This window comes from Strongylocentrotus purpuratus, unplaced genomic scaffold (assembly GCF_000002235.5).
Source record: "Strongylocentrotus purpuratus isolate Spur 01 unplaced genomic scaffold, Spur_5.0 spur5_contig_816, whole genome shotgun sequence".
Taxonomy (NCBI): Eukaryota; Metazoa; Echinodermata; class Echinoidea; order Camarodonta; family Strongylocentrotidae; genus Strongylocentrotus; species Strongylocentrotus purpuratus.
In genome coordinates this window covers 73813-87172 of record NW_022145520.1, presented here as the reverse complement: position 1 = coordinate 87172, position 13360 = coordinate 73813, and the positions used below count along the sequence as shown (strand labels likewise).

Genomic DNA, 13360 nt, shown 5'->3' with positions numbered 1-13360 from the left:
ATTAAAATGATTTAAAAAAAAAATCAGAATCATGATAAAGATTCTTCCCAAAAGTAAGTTACAATTATTAAACTGACATATCGTATGGGAAGAGATGGGACTTATTCTGGAATGTTTGAAATGCTTCATTCAACCTACAGAAGAATGGATTTGCTCTGACATTGGTAGTAATGTCTTATTTAGGGCGTTTCTTCTGTAGCCATCTGAAGGTCTTAAATCGATACTGAACTGATCAACTTTCTGGGTACTGCTTAGTGCACAGCGCCATCTCATTGTCAACTTGGCAACAGTACAAAATATAAAATTTCCACTTCGAACAAATAGGAAATGGAATCTTGAACGCGAGAACCATCAGCTCAGCTAGCCAGTTACAAGTAACTTACGGGATCATACTGCTACAGCTGACCAGAGGGGATTTTGCGGTAGTGCTTCTAGTAAAATATGGCTTTAATAGCGAAATTTCAGAACAAATATCCAGGGAGTTAATCAATCTACTGACATTGTAACATTTTGGGAATCAAAAGAATGCTGTTTGAAATTCCATTTCACTTTTGACATTGCTGGTTATGAAGAATTGTTGACCATTGCATACCTGCCAACATTTGAAAATGAGAATTAAGAATTTTTAGCGCGGTATGTCTTCGAAAATAAGAAATCTGTACACTCAACAGGCGTTCGCACATGCAGCGGCAGTTTTTAATCATGCAGCCCTTCAACGCACGCAATACGTGAACTCTAACATCGCGTCAAAGGATAAAACAAGCTTAATTTGGCTTAAGCAACACCAACAAAAAAAAAAAAAAAAAAAAAAAAAAAAAAAAAAAAAAAAAAAAAAAAAATCGAAATTTTGAGAAAAAAAACAGAATATTCCGGATTTTGGGGTCCTAAAAATCCAGAAAATGGAATATTCTGGATTATTCGGAAGGGTTGGCAGGTACGCTGAATTCAATTCGGTGTAGCGATTGTCCAACACAGCTCAGTTACGGCAACATTTGACATGCATAGATCAAACTATACACAGTACATGTACGGTACGCCTCGCCATCGCTGCCCCACTCCACTGGCACCGACTCACCTCCGGTACCGCACTGCAGCGTGCGTTCACTCTGTATACCATAGTCCCGACACACTTCTTCCAAATACTGGATTAGACAATTGAAAAGTTAGTACGGTACGGTAAACTCCATGAATCCATCAAGCAAGCGTATTCCTTGGGATTGGAAGACATTATAAGTAAAACTGACAAACTTTTTGCAAGTTTCCATTCACGATCACACGTCGAAGCTAACTCGTTCGCTCAAAATTTATCGCTGGTGAAGTGTGCATGTTCTGATCTTGTACATCGCTTGTATTGGTGTGTGTGTGTGTGTGTGTACGTGTATGGAGAGTACATGCCAGGCCAGACGCTACACACACACACACATAATGCTGATCTCTACGCTGTAGATCAGTGGCACAAATACGCTGCAAAATCGTCATTACAAGCCAAATGAGCTTCCGCGGCCATCAACACACACACAGTATACTATACGAGAGCTCTCACACAAATCGCGGCAAATGGTAATACAAGCCCAATTTGGCTTAAATTTCCAAAATGCGGAATCTCCCGCATTTTAAGGTCCTAAAATTCCAGAAATGCGGAATATCCCGGAAAATGCGGGAGGGTTGGCAGGTATGCCATTGTCATAGAAAAAAAATAAAATAAAAAAGGCTGTAAAATAATCAAAATCAAAATGATAATCATTGTAATTAAAATCAAATGGGAATAAGACGTCTCTTAAAGCAGGACTGCAGTACTTGAAGCTACTTGCACTCTCTATACAGCTAACAATGCCTAAGCAGTATACGTCGATCCCCCATGGTCCCATTTGTGTTGTGTTAATTGAGAGCTGACTTGATGAGATAACCACCTGCTATCGACCATGCAGGGAGGTCTAATCCCTCCTGGCCAAACTAGTGCAGATAGGCTTTAAACCCAGTAATATTAGGTTAAAAAGCAATGTACATAAGTCATGCATGTATGAGTTTTAAAGTCGTGGAAATGGGGAAATTCCTTTTGATATGAAACTGATGGAGGGTTATAATCTTGGTAAGAACAGGATAATTGCATCTTAGGTGAATACATGGAGGTCCTTCATCGACACATCTTGTCTCAGCAAACGGGCTCATCCTCTATGACGAATGGTCTACAATCCACTGTTAAAATGGGAAAGTTGATGATGTAAGGCCAACGGGTGCATGCTCAGAACTTCTGCCCTGAGGCTATAGGATAATTTGCAAACTGCGTGGGTACTCTATCACTCCCTACATGTACATGTAAATGGCATGCTTGTATGTACAAGCATTGTGCCATACAATACCAGGAAGATCTTTCCTGTAAAAACGGTACATGTATCATATAAATAGTCTTTTAGTTCTCCTTCACATGGTCTGTCCATGAAGCGTCTATAGTTCAAAAAGTGCCCATGGTCCGTGGAGGGGCTGTCCCTACAAGAGTGTGTCCTCGTTCCTGAGGTATTCCCCTATATCAGCTTGATGGAAGACTATGATGGACATGGGATCCGTGTGTCTGCATTCCTGAGTTGATTTCGCTGCAACACCAAAGCCCTACATGAAATGGAAACAGAAAAGCAATGAGAAATGAGAAAAGAGAATATTGGAAAAATTTGTTTCTACTCCTTCTTTCCTTGTCTTCTCTGTCTGTCTGTCTGTCTGTCTCTGTCTCTCTCTCCTGATCTCTCTTCTTTCCTCACATCTCTTCAATTTGTTTTCTCCCCCTCTCCCTTCTTTGCCCCCCCTCCCATCTCACACTTTCTCAGTTGGTTTTCTACATGTATATATTTGATTCTGTTTTCTACTCATTTTTTTCGGTTTACTCTTCTTCCTAAACCACCATCATCCTTCAAATAATATATCTCAACGTAGGCATACATCATTCTTTGTTTCCTACCACATCAAGTAAACATTATTTTTCATTTCCAGTCCATAATCTGAATTGTACAATTATTTTCCTATCTGCTGTTTGATACATTTTACAGTGCAATACTGTATTAAAAGCCAGATATATATGTAAGGGTAGTGAGTACCTAATGGATGTGAAAATAACAACTGTTCTAAGTCAGAAAGCCTTAAAACATGCAATGTCAGTAAAACCATCCCTGTAACATAACTAGCACTGACATATTAGACAGGCTTAATCAAAGGGATTGGGTAACTTTGTCTCAGTTCTGAAACAAAATCCTGGATCTAGCTGATGATGCAATGATAATTATTTACTTTTAAGTCAGTCAAGAACCCTATGACTGTTACAAGCCAATCGCCTGCCTGATTATCAAGATATTTCAAAATAAAATTTTGCATTTTCCTAACGGTTTTCATAACACTACAGTCTATTGGGGAAAACGAGTATGGGAAAACCGCTCACTCAAAGTTTTTTACTTTTTTGAAGCACTTTGTGATCATTTTGAAGCGCAATTTTTTAGGGCTTCAATATTACACCATATCACAGACACTGATAACACGTAGGGCTGTGCATCTCAGATTTAACATTGTTAAACAATGCCTTTAAGGTATATGTATAATCCTGCACATATTTCTACAGACGAGACTCACCAGAGGAGCGTCACTCATGGAGTAGATGACAACACCCTGGTACTTGTCAGTGTTCTCTGTAATCCTGCCAAGACCTGATTTCAGAACATGGTTGCCATAGAGAAACGATTGCTCTGCTCCTGGTTTCACCCAAACCTTGCACTGAAAAGGGAAAGCATACCAAACACAACTTTATAATAGTACCAAGGTCATTTTTTTTTTTTTTGGGGGGGGGGGGGGGTGGGGGGGGGGGGGGGGTTAATTGCCTTTTAATACTATATTTCTGAGACAGGCATAATTCAAATTCAAACATGAAAGTCCTTATTGGCTTTAAATAGGCAAAAATAATAAGATATAATCAAAGACTGTATATCTTTTTGGACTTCTCTTCTGCCCAATTTTAAAAGCATTTTGACATATCAAGAACGTTCCAACAAATTTCCATGTATAACAAAAAGAGTATTTAAAGAGGTTTAAACACATGCATGGATAAGAACCCAGCAGCATGTGGTCTGAAAATTCAACAACAAAAAAAAAACATTGGGTGGTATTCTCGAAAGCGGACTAACTTTACGCCATGGTTTAATCCAATAAGTATGGAATACCAAATGTCTATAGGAATATATTTTTGAATAATTTGATAAGCCCCTAAATTACCTTGATAACATAATTATATCATAGTTATATTGTTGCTTATTAACTATGTTATTACATTTTATTTTAATTTAGTGACAGATTAAATTATTCAAAAACATATTCATATAGACACTTGGCATTCCATACTTAGTGGATTAAACCATGGCGTAAAGTTAGTCCGCTTTCGAGAATACCACCCATCATTATCTTTGACACTTCAGTTGTTATTTGATCCTATGAATTCAATTTTGGCATGATCTCTTAATTACCTTTGTTACTGGTATCTTTCATGCCATCTTTTTTCTGCAATTGCAATTATTGCATATCCCTCAAGACTATTCCTTTCTTTCTTAATCTAGCGTTTTCACTTTAATTTGTACAACTAAAAAAAAAAACCCATAAATCTAGATAGAAACTCACCTTGGCATATGGTGCTAAATAATCCAGTGCTGTGATGTGAAGCCTAAATTTCTTGGTCTTGGAGAATTTGCCAAAGCACGTCCCAAAGCTGATGAGGTTATCCCTGACAACACTAGCAGCTCGCTTCATGATTTCCTCACTGCAAAACAACAATTCATATCAATTACTAAGCACAGGGGTCTGTCTTCCTTTCTCTTTTCAAAAACAGAGACAAGGGTAAAAGTTAAATAATAGATCCCAAACTATGATTCATTCATTGCTAACAAGTAACATTTTCTCAAAATGATACTGCCCTCCCTGAGCCACCACCTAGCCTAAATGAAATGAAAATGCGATGCACTTGTTAACGATCTTAACTATAATTACTTTCACTAATTTTCTGAATACAAATGTGTGTTAGCACTGACCCCCCTCCCCCCCTACCCCATCAATATTAAACAGAGCTTACACTATACTAACCCTGTAATTGATAATCGGATCGGGTGCATTTGGATTGTAATTTCTGATCGCTGATCAATAAAAATGATCGGAAAATGATTGGAAGAACAAAAAAGGCTGATAATTTTCAAGTTATGAGCTATCAAATACTAAAAAAACATGCATAGCTGGGATTATTTTGTCATTTGGAGTTGCTATTGATCGTAATTGATATTAAGTGCCCTTTCATGGCTTTGAATTAAATAATAGTAGTCTAAGAGGCAAGGCAAAACAACATGTGAGCTGTCATTTTGCCTCTCCTCTAATAGACTAATATTATTAATTTCAAAGTCATGAAACTTCTTACACAAGATATCTATTATACATACCTGACATAAAACACCCTATCTCTGTGATATCTGAAGCAGTACATTCCATCTGCCCTGTCAATTAAAAGCTTGATATTTTCACCAATGCTGTGGAAACAAAAAATAGTTGCAGGAACATTAGTAAACGGAATTCATGGTTTGATCTTGTGTCTTTTGTTTTCCTTGAGTTTTCTTTTGACTCGACTGGTCAACTTAACTGGGTAATGATAATGTGGTGTTTATTGTCACTGAGTGTCGACTCAGAGCTCCACTACCAAAATGCAGAGCTTTGGGGAAGCATTCTGAAACTCATTATACATGTATCTCTATAAATAATTGTTGAATCTTTGCTGTGAACATAAAGAGATGGTATTCTGAAAATTGTAACTTTTTTCTTAACTAGTTTCATTGTATCTTTCTGTCATCTCTTTGCCTGCACTCTAACTTTTGTGCGCTGAACTTGTGCATATTTAGTCTATATCAATGACAAGATGATTGGTATTCTGAGAATGTTTGTATCTTTTAATTTTTCTTATCTTGCAGCAGCATGGTAATGTATTTACAATAATGAATAGGGAGGGGTTTGTTGGATTTGTTGCAGCGATAAATGGTGGCAATCTTCCTTTCTTCTTCCTCCTCCTCCTCTTCCTCCTTCCCTCCTTCTTCTCCTTCTTCTTTTTCTTCTGCTTCTCCTTATTTTTCTTTTCTTTCTTCTTCACCTTCTTCACCTTCTTCACCTTCTTCTTCTTCTTCTCCTTCTGCTCCTCCTCCTTGAGTCATCCTTCCCCTTTCCTCCTCCTCCTTCTTCTTCTCCTTTTCCTTTTTCTTCTCCTTATTCTTCTTCTTTTTCTTCTTTTTCTTCTTCTTCTCCTTCTGCTCCTCCAGTCCTCCTCCTTGAGTCATCCTTCCCCCTCCTTCTTCTTCTTCTGCTCCTCCTCCTCGACTTGAGTCATCCTTCCCCTCTTCTTGACTTCTTCTTCTTCTTCTACTGCTCCTCCTCCTCGACTCAAGTCATCCTTCCCCTCTTCTTGACTTCTTCTTCTTCTTCTTCTTCTTCTTCTTCTTCTTCTTCTTCTTCTTCTTCTACTGCTCCTCCTCCCCGACTCAAGTCATCCTTCCCCTCTTCTTGACTTCTTCTTCTTCTTCTTCTTCTTCTTCTTCTTCTTCTTCTTCTTCTTGTCCTCCTCTTCTTCTTCTCCTCCTTCTTTTTCTTCGTTGTCTTCTTCTTTCTTCACCTTCTTCTTTTCCTTCTGCTCCTCCAGTCCTCCTCCTTGAGTCATCCTTCCCCCTCCTTCTTCTTCTTCTTCTCTTTCTTCTTCACCTTCTGCTCCTCCTCCTTGAGTCACCCTTCCCCTCTCCTTATTCTTCTCCTTATTCTTCTTGAGTCATCGTTCCCCTTTCCTCCTCATCATCATCCTTCTTCTTCTCCTTTTCCTTTTTCTTCTCTTTATTCTTCTTTCTTCACCTTCTTCTTCTTTTTCTTCCTCTCCTTCTGCTCCTCCAGTCCTCCTCCTTGAGTATTCTTCTTCTTCTTCTTCTTCTTCTTCTTCTTCTTCTTCTTCTTCTTCTTCTTCTAACTTCTTCTTCTCTTCTTCTTCTTCTTCTTCTTCTTCTTCTTCTTCTTCTTCTTCTTCTTCTTCTTCTTCTCCTCCTCCTCCTCCTCCTCCTCCTCCTCCTCCTCCTCTTCTTCTTCTCCTCCTTCTTCTTTTTCTTCGTTGTCTTCTTCTTTTTCTTCGTCGTCGCCATCGTCGTCTTCTTTAAAAAAAAAAAAAAAAAAAATTCTTCAACAACAACAAAACGTGACAACAAATTGAACGAATGGGACTGATCCTATTAAAATCTTTGATCACAATCGTTAACTTGAGGCATTCCCACACTTTACTCTAAGAAAAACAATACACAACTTACTATTTTGACAGTTTTTCAAACAACGTCCTGGTCTCCTCTTCCGTTAAAGGACGCATGATGGCAGAATATGAGAACAAATTACGCTGTTTGTCGTCAAATTTTGCACAGCACTGCACACTGTACTATCGCACATGTATGATAATGATGTAGGTAAGAAGACCTTTGACATTTGTGCCCATCGATTTCCGGGTCCAGCTCGTTGCCGTGCGACGTTTGCTTGTTTCCGGAAGTAAAGAGAGCATGCATAATGCCTAGCATTGCCGTGTATACATGCCATGCCAGCCAGCCTGGCCTGGCTACAAGATCATGATCAGGCAACAAAATGGAGAGAAAATGTCCTGGAAATACCAAAAAGTTGACGTTTCAAACATGATCCTCTTAAGAAGGTTAAGCGGCACAGCAACATCGCATATTTACAGTGGTAAGTTATGGTTAAAAGGTGTCTTTTTAACTTAATTCAGACGTCAGTGTAGATCTAACAGTTACTGATCTAGATCGAGTCAGATCGACTGACTCAGAGTCGGACTTAACAGTCGACTTAGATCTAGGCTAATTGTCTTGAGAAGTGAGACTGAATCTCAATTTGACGCTCAGTCTCAGTTTCAGTAGAGTCAGAGTCAGTGAGATGTGTGTGTGTGTGTGTATTGGGTTTTTACAGACGTGTATCAATCAGATATGATTATTTACGTCTGGGACCGACCTTTAAACGTCAACATCCGAAAGACGTGACTCAGTTTCGAACCTGCGTCCTCGGCTGAATCAGTTTGTAACTTCCACTTTTTAGCTGGATTACAGGCGCACGCCACAACGCCTAGTTGCTGGGAGCTGAGAGCGAGACTCAGTGAGAGTGAGACTTAGACGAAGAGAGATCGAGCTAGTTCATATAATCATAGAGTCTAGTTGTTGTTGTTTTAGCTGGCGTGTAGTCTATCAATCATGAATATTTACGAGAGACTTGTTGTTGTTTTACTATTTTTAGTTTTTATTGGCGTGTATCATTCATTTATGAATATTTACTGACGAAGTCTAGACTCTATAATATAGGCCTAGGGTCTATATCTAGACGTTGTGCATCCTGACACAAACTTGACAAAGGCGGACAGGTTGTCCTGACAATTGATTTTAGATGAATACTTTTTAGAAGTTTACACGCAACATTTTATAAATCTTTTAAGACTTATTAATATCATTTTTGTTTGACAATTAATTATGAAAGACAAATATTTATGATGGTTAGTGCTATTTGATGAATAAAGGCAAAGGTGGTGGCTTTATTTTTGTTTTGTAGCTTCCGGACGCACAATCCCCTGTAATATCTATAGGCTAGACATTTTACTACTATTATTAATAGAGCCTCCAAACTGCTACATGTATGTATGTTTATTAAGGCTACTAATTTCTAGATGGCTTTTAAACTAAATAAAACCCTCTACCCGTAGACCATATACAATGTATCTTTTTTGTTTCTTATGTAGAAATGACGGAACAAGCACAATAATGTCAGCAACTCTCGTCCAAGGGAACACAAACCTGGCCGGGCTCTCGGGGTCTAGGAGCTTGGGTGTCAATGTCATTGCCCCAGTCATGGCAGTGTCTGTGTGCCGTCCACCCGCCAGCAGCAATGGCATGCCATCCCGACGGGGAAGTGCCATTGGTCGCTCTCAGCTCCCAGCAAATAGCCTTCCAATTAATAACACCCACTTCAAGCTTCACAGCCAGGAGAGTCTACATGCAGCGAGCAGTCTGTCGTCATCGCTCCTTGTGCCTTATCCTCCAGTCGAAGACACCACCTGGGCATCAGACAGCAGGGAGGGCTTGACCCTTCCTAGGATAAGCAGTCCAGTGCAGCTTTGCAGTACGACCAACTCCCAGTCAAGCTTCATCACTACTATCGACGCCACAAGCGGGAAGGACGGAATTGTTGATGATGTGGATGCTCACCTTGAGAAATCCAACCCGCCGAGCATCTTCCCAAACTTCCGAGCCCTGCAACGTCTCGCCGTCAGCGCCAAGCTGAGGATCAACAATCTGAAATCAAAAGAGGCTAAGGCCATCACTGCTTTACTTAATCAAGAAAACCATAATAATCAGTCCCATTCTTGCCAGGATGACGTGATTCAAGTGAACAATGTTTTGAATTCGTCTTGGGAGTCACAAGATGATGATGATCTTACCCAGTATCCACACATCAACAACACAGATTCTGCTGTACATAGTGAAAAAGGTGAGCAAAGTTTTCTGTAGTGAAAGTTTTTCCAATTCCACTGAAATTGATCGAACATAGAATTGTTTCTTTTTTCGGTTGTAATGTTTTTCTTTAAGATCAAGTCATGCTGCTTTAATTTGCTACCATAATTTGCCCTGATACATTTATTTTGCAGTCTTTAAATCAACCCTGTAAGTTGGGGCTCTGATCGGATCGGAAGATCGGAGCGACACCCTTGCACCTTTGATCGGTATCGGATCTGAAGATCGACAGGCCGATTTTTTTTTTTTTTTTTTTTTTAATGACAAAATTTTTCAAGTTTTTGGCTATATCAAATGCTCAAACAAATTCATAGCTGGGATTATTTTGTCATTTGGAGTTGTTGTAGACCATGTTTGTTGATATTTAGTGCCTTTTTTTTCCCCGATCATTTTAATTGATCGGCAATCTGAAATTATTCTCCGATCACCCCTGATCGGATCGGTATCGGCGTCTGATCCGATGATCGTCTACAGGGTTACTTTAAATTTAGTATTTTATGGAAGATAATTTTAGCATACATGACCGATCTTATTTGCATCAATTACAATGACAAGTTTTTTGTTTTTTCCCCAGCCATTCAGATATAGCTATATTCTTCAAGAAGTTTGGAACCTCCTGCCTTCCTAATCAAGGGTCTTTCTGAAACTTTATCTTTCCATTGAGTCATTACCGGGATCCTTGATGCATGAATTATTACTATGTACTAATGATTTTGAAAAGAAAGTCCTCACAATTAAGTTTGAAAATTATCATGAACCTTATTAATATTTACTCCCCATTCCAGGTACTTCCAAATCAAAGACCAAGAAATTCTACAGAAGCAGATCAAGAAGGCGAGGGGGAAAAACTCCCTCGAAAAAGAAACACTCGCCCGCTCCGACGAAAGACCACAATTCCTTAGGAGATTTCAGTCTTGCTTCAACCATGACCCTCAACAGTCGCTGGGAAAGAAAAAAGGTGGAAACGTTCAGTACCAAGTTCAATAAGGGTTTTACTTCCAGAAAATCTAAAGTGAAAGACTCATCCAGTGGGACGTCCTCTCAAGTATCTTTGACGACAGTTGCTTTGGAGAAGAGAAGCAACGCAACAACACCCCGTGCAATCACAAAACAGAGCAGATCAGAGGCTTCCGATAGTATGCCAACACCCAGACAAGTTTTAGAACATGCAGCATCGGTTTATGGAAGTGGAAACCATATTCATGTGAGGCTGAGCAATAAATTCAGGTCGAGTGAATCGGAACGTTCGATGAAGAAAGTGTTTTTGTCAGAGAAACAGTCTAGTATGCTGAAGGATGGTGGGAAAGGTGTGCCCTGTGCCCCGCCCACTTCCCCCACCCCCCAACAGCTTGAGAAGTTTGAATATATAGCATCATTAACCGATCTAAGAGTGAGTATGATTCTGACCTCTGCTAAATTAATGTGTGCCATTGTATTTAGTTTTATTTAGAATGTTGAAAGCATACATCTAAGGTATACTTAAACAAGATCAAAACAAGAGGGGGGATAAAGATAATACTCTGAAAATAATATTTTAAAAAATAAAGAGGAGGAAAAATAAACATACTCCTTTAAAGAACTACTACCCCAAAGACAACTACATGTAGGCATTGGGATGTTGCTCTCTAGGACAATTACGGCCCAGCTAACTCCCCAAGGACGACTACATCTAGGATAACTACTGCCAGGGACAATACATGTATACCCCCCCCTCCCCCCTTCCCCCACCCTGACATATCCTATACCACTTATTTGTATTTTTTTAGTTTTTAATAAATTTACTCACACTCAGAAGACAAGCTTTAGGGGTACTATGGTAGGGGAGAGTTGAATAACAGTCAGGGTATAATTGTCTTTATTAGGGGGATTTTTTGTTGGGTAGATGTCATGATGTAGTTTTTCTTTTTTTTTCTTCTTTTTTTTAGGGTGGTGGTTTAATTTTCCTGGCATGTGGTCTAGAGGTTTCCTGAAATTCTGTGTTGGAAGGGGGAAGAGCAATTAAATATTTTTTTAATGATTGCATTGGCTACATTTGAATATAATCATGATGATTAATTGCACAACTTATACTCAAATGCATGTAACTAGAAAAATAGAAATCCAGCAGTGTAATACATAATACCAGTTCCTAATTTCATGTAACATACAAATAGCAAGTGAACAACTTATGTCATGGAATTAATGAGGACAATTTTCTTTTACGTACAGAGCCAGAGAGCACTGAAAGACAGGTTAAACGTGATCGGTGCAGAGGAGAAGAAAAAGAGCCAGAAGATCCGCGAGGACAAGGCGCGGCAGGAGAAGCAGTCGGCCCGCAACAATGTCGGTATGATGAGGCAGAGACAGAGGCAAGAGATCTACGCTCTCAACAAAGTCATGACAGAACTTGAGAACAGCCATTTCCAGAAGTTCTGTGAAGCCATGAACAAATAGTCTCAAGAGATTCATGGAAAAATGTTGTTACGGTAAAGAAGTATAGGCCTCCTGTACTTTGGTAGTTCAACGACAGGGTTGACCGAAAATATCGTGATTGAAACTCATTGTAAAGGAAATATCATGGTTGGGGAAAAATTGTGAAGTTGGAAGAAAAAAAAGCTGTAAGCTTAGAACAAATTCATATCAAATATATATATTCCAAAATCAGTTGTGATACATTATTTTTGCATGGTTTGAGAGTGAGAATATATCAGGGCAATAAAAATAACTTTTCAGTGCAGGTTGAATTACTTGTAAAGTTGGTTTAATCGAAAGGTAATATTTTACAAAAAAGTATAAAAGCTTTGTGTATGACTAATAACTATGAGTGAAATGCAAAACTGTAGTCAGTTGTGTTCCTTGTAAACTGCCACAGAGTTATGTCTGATCGCAAAGCCTTTGCAAGCTATGGGTACCGGTAGGAAGGAATTCCTAGAATGCTGTGAGTACCGAAATAGGTAGTCTAGCGGAGCAGGGGTAATATTGTAGCGCCTTGAACACCTTGCATGGTGGATATGTGTGCTACAAAAATGTTACATTTTTAATATTATCATCGCTCAAACACCCAATTGGTCCCCTGCCAATGCTGACTTGATTGGCATATATACCGTATGTGCTATTAAAATGTTGCTGCATTGTTTTATGTTACAGTTTTATAGCGGCTTTGAATGTGTCTCATCAAAAGCAGGAAAGCGTTGTTTTAATTATGTCTACTCCCTTTTATTTTATTTATTTATTTATTTTATTTTATTTTATTTTTTTGGGGGGGGGGGGGGGTGTTAACAACCTTAACAAAAATTAAAATACCTCCTTTATGATATCTTAAATCTTTGGAAGTAAAAATATTTGAAGGAAGATTCAAAATAGACAAAATCTATACCTTAGTATTTTATCATATTGGGATGAGGGGCATCAACCCTGTTGGATCTAGAGGTAGAAACATTCACATATATTACAAATGAATTTGATGATCGACACATCCACAAAATTATTAACATGTAGTTGCATATCTTGGCATGCTGGGCTTGTAGTAACAAGACTAAATCTTAGCAATGCAAAACTTTGATGAGTTCAGAAAGTTTAATATGAGTGGTTTATGTTTATTACAGTGGGTTGAAAACAAGAAATTATATAATAACACATTTCAAGGAATATTTGTTATGTGCTTTTATATTTATTATTGCTTTTGTTCATTTTTTTTTTGGTAGTCATTCAAAATAACAATAATTGTTACCATGCATGTATAAGTGTGTTAGTTCAAAAAGAGATGTTTTCCATCATGTTCAAGCCCTCATGAA

At 38.6% G+C, this 13360-nt stretch overlaps 2 protein-coding genes across 2 annotated transcripts; one reads left to right on the top strand and one right to left on the bottom strand.

Moving 5' to 3' along the window:
- Positions 1-2249: 2249 nt before the first annotated feature.
- LOC579986 (60S ribosome subunit biogenesis protein NIP7 homolog) lies at positions 2250-7452 on the bottom strand. Its single transcript, XM_030979156.1, has 5 exons — positions 7341-7452; positions 5454-5540; positions 4648-4786; positions 3613-3753; positions 2250-2607 (listed from the first exon to the last, which is right to left on the bottom strand). Exons 1-5 carry the CDS (start codon positions 7394-7396, stop codon positions 2488-2490), a joined length of 543 nt encoding a protein of 180 aa, XP_030835016.1. The 5' UTR covers positions 7397-7452; the 3' UTR covers positions 2250-2487.
- A 125-nt stretch (positions 7453-7577) lies between these two features.
- Positions 7578-12349, top strand: LOC100891071. The gene is made up of 4 exons (XM_003729724.3): positions 7578-7761; positions 8816-9564; positions 10373-10977; positions 11796-12349. The coding sequence occupies exons 2-4, from the start codon at positions 8838-8840 to the stop codon at positions 12018-12020; spliced, it is 1557 nt and encodes a 518-aa protein (XP_003729772.2). The 5' UTR covers positions 7578-7761; positions 8816-8837; the 3' UTR covers positions 12021-12349.
- Positions 12350-13360: the final 1011 nt, after the last annotated feature.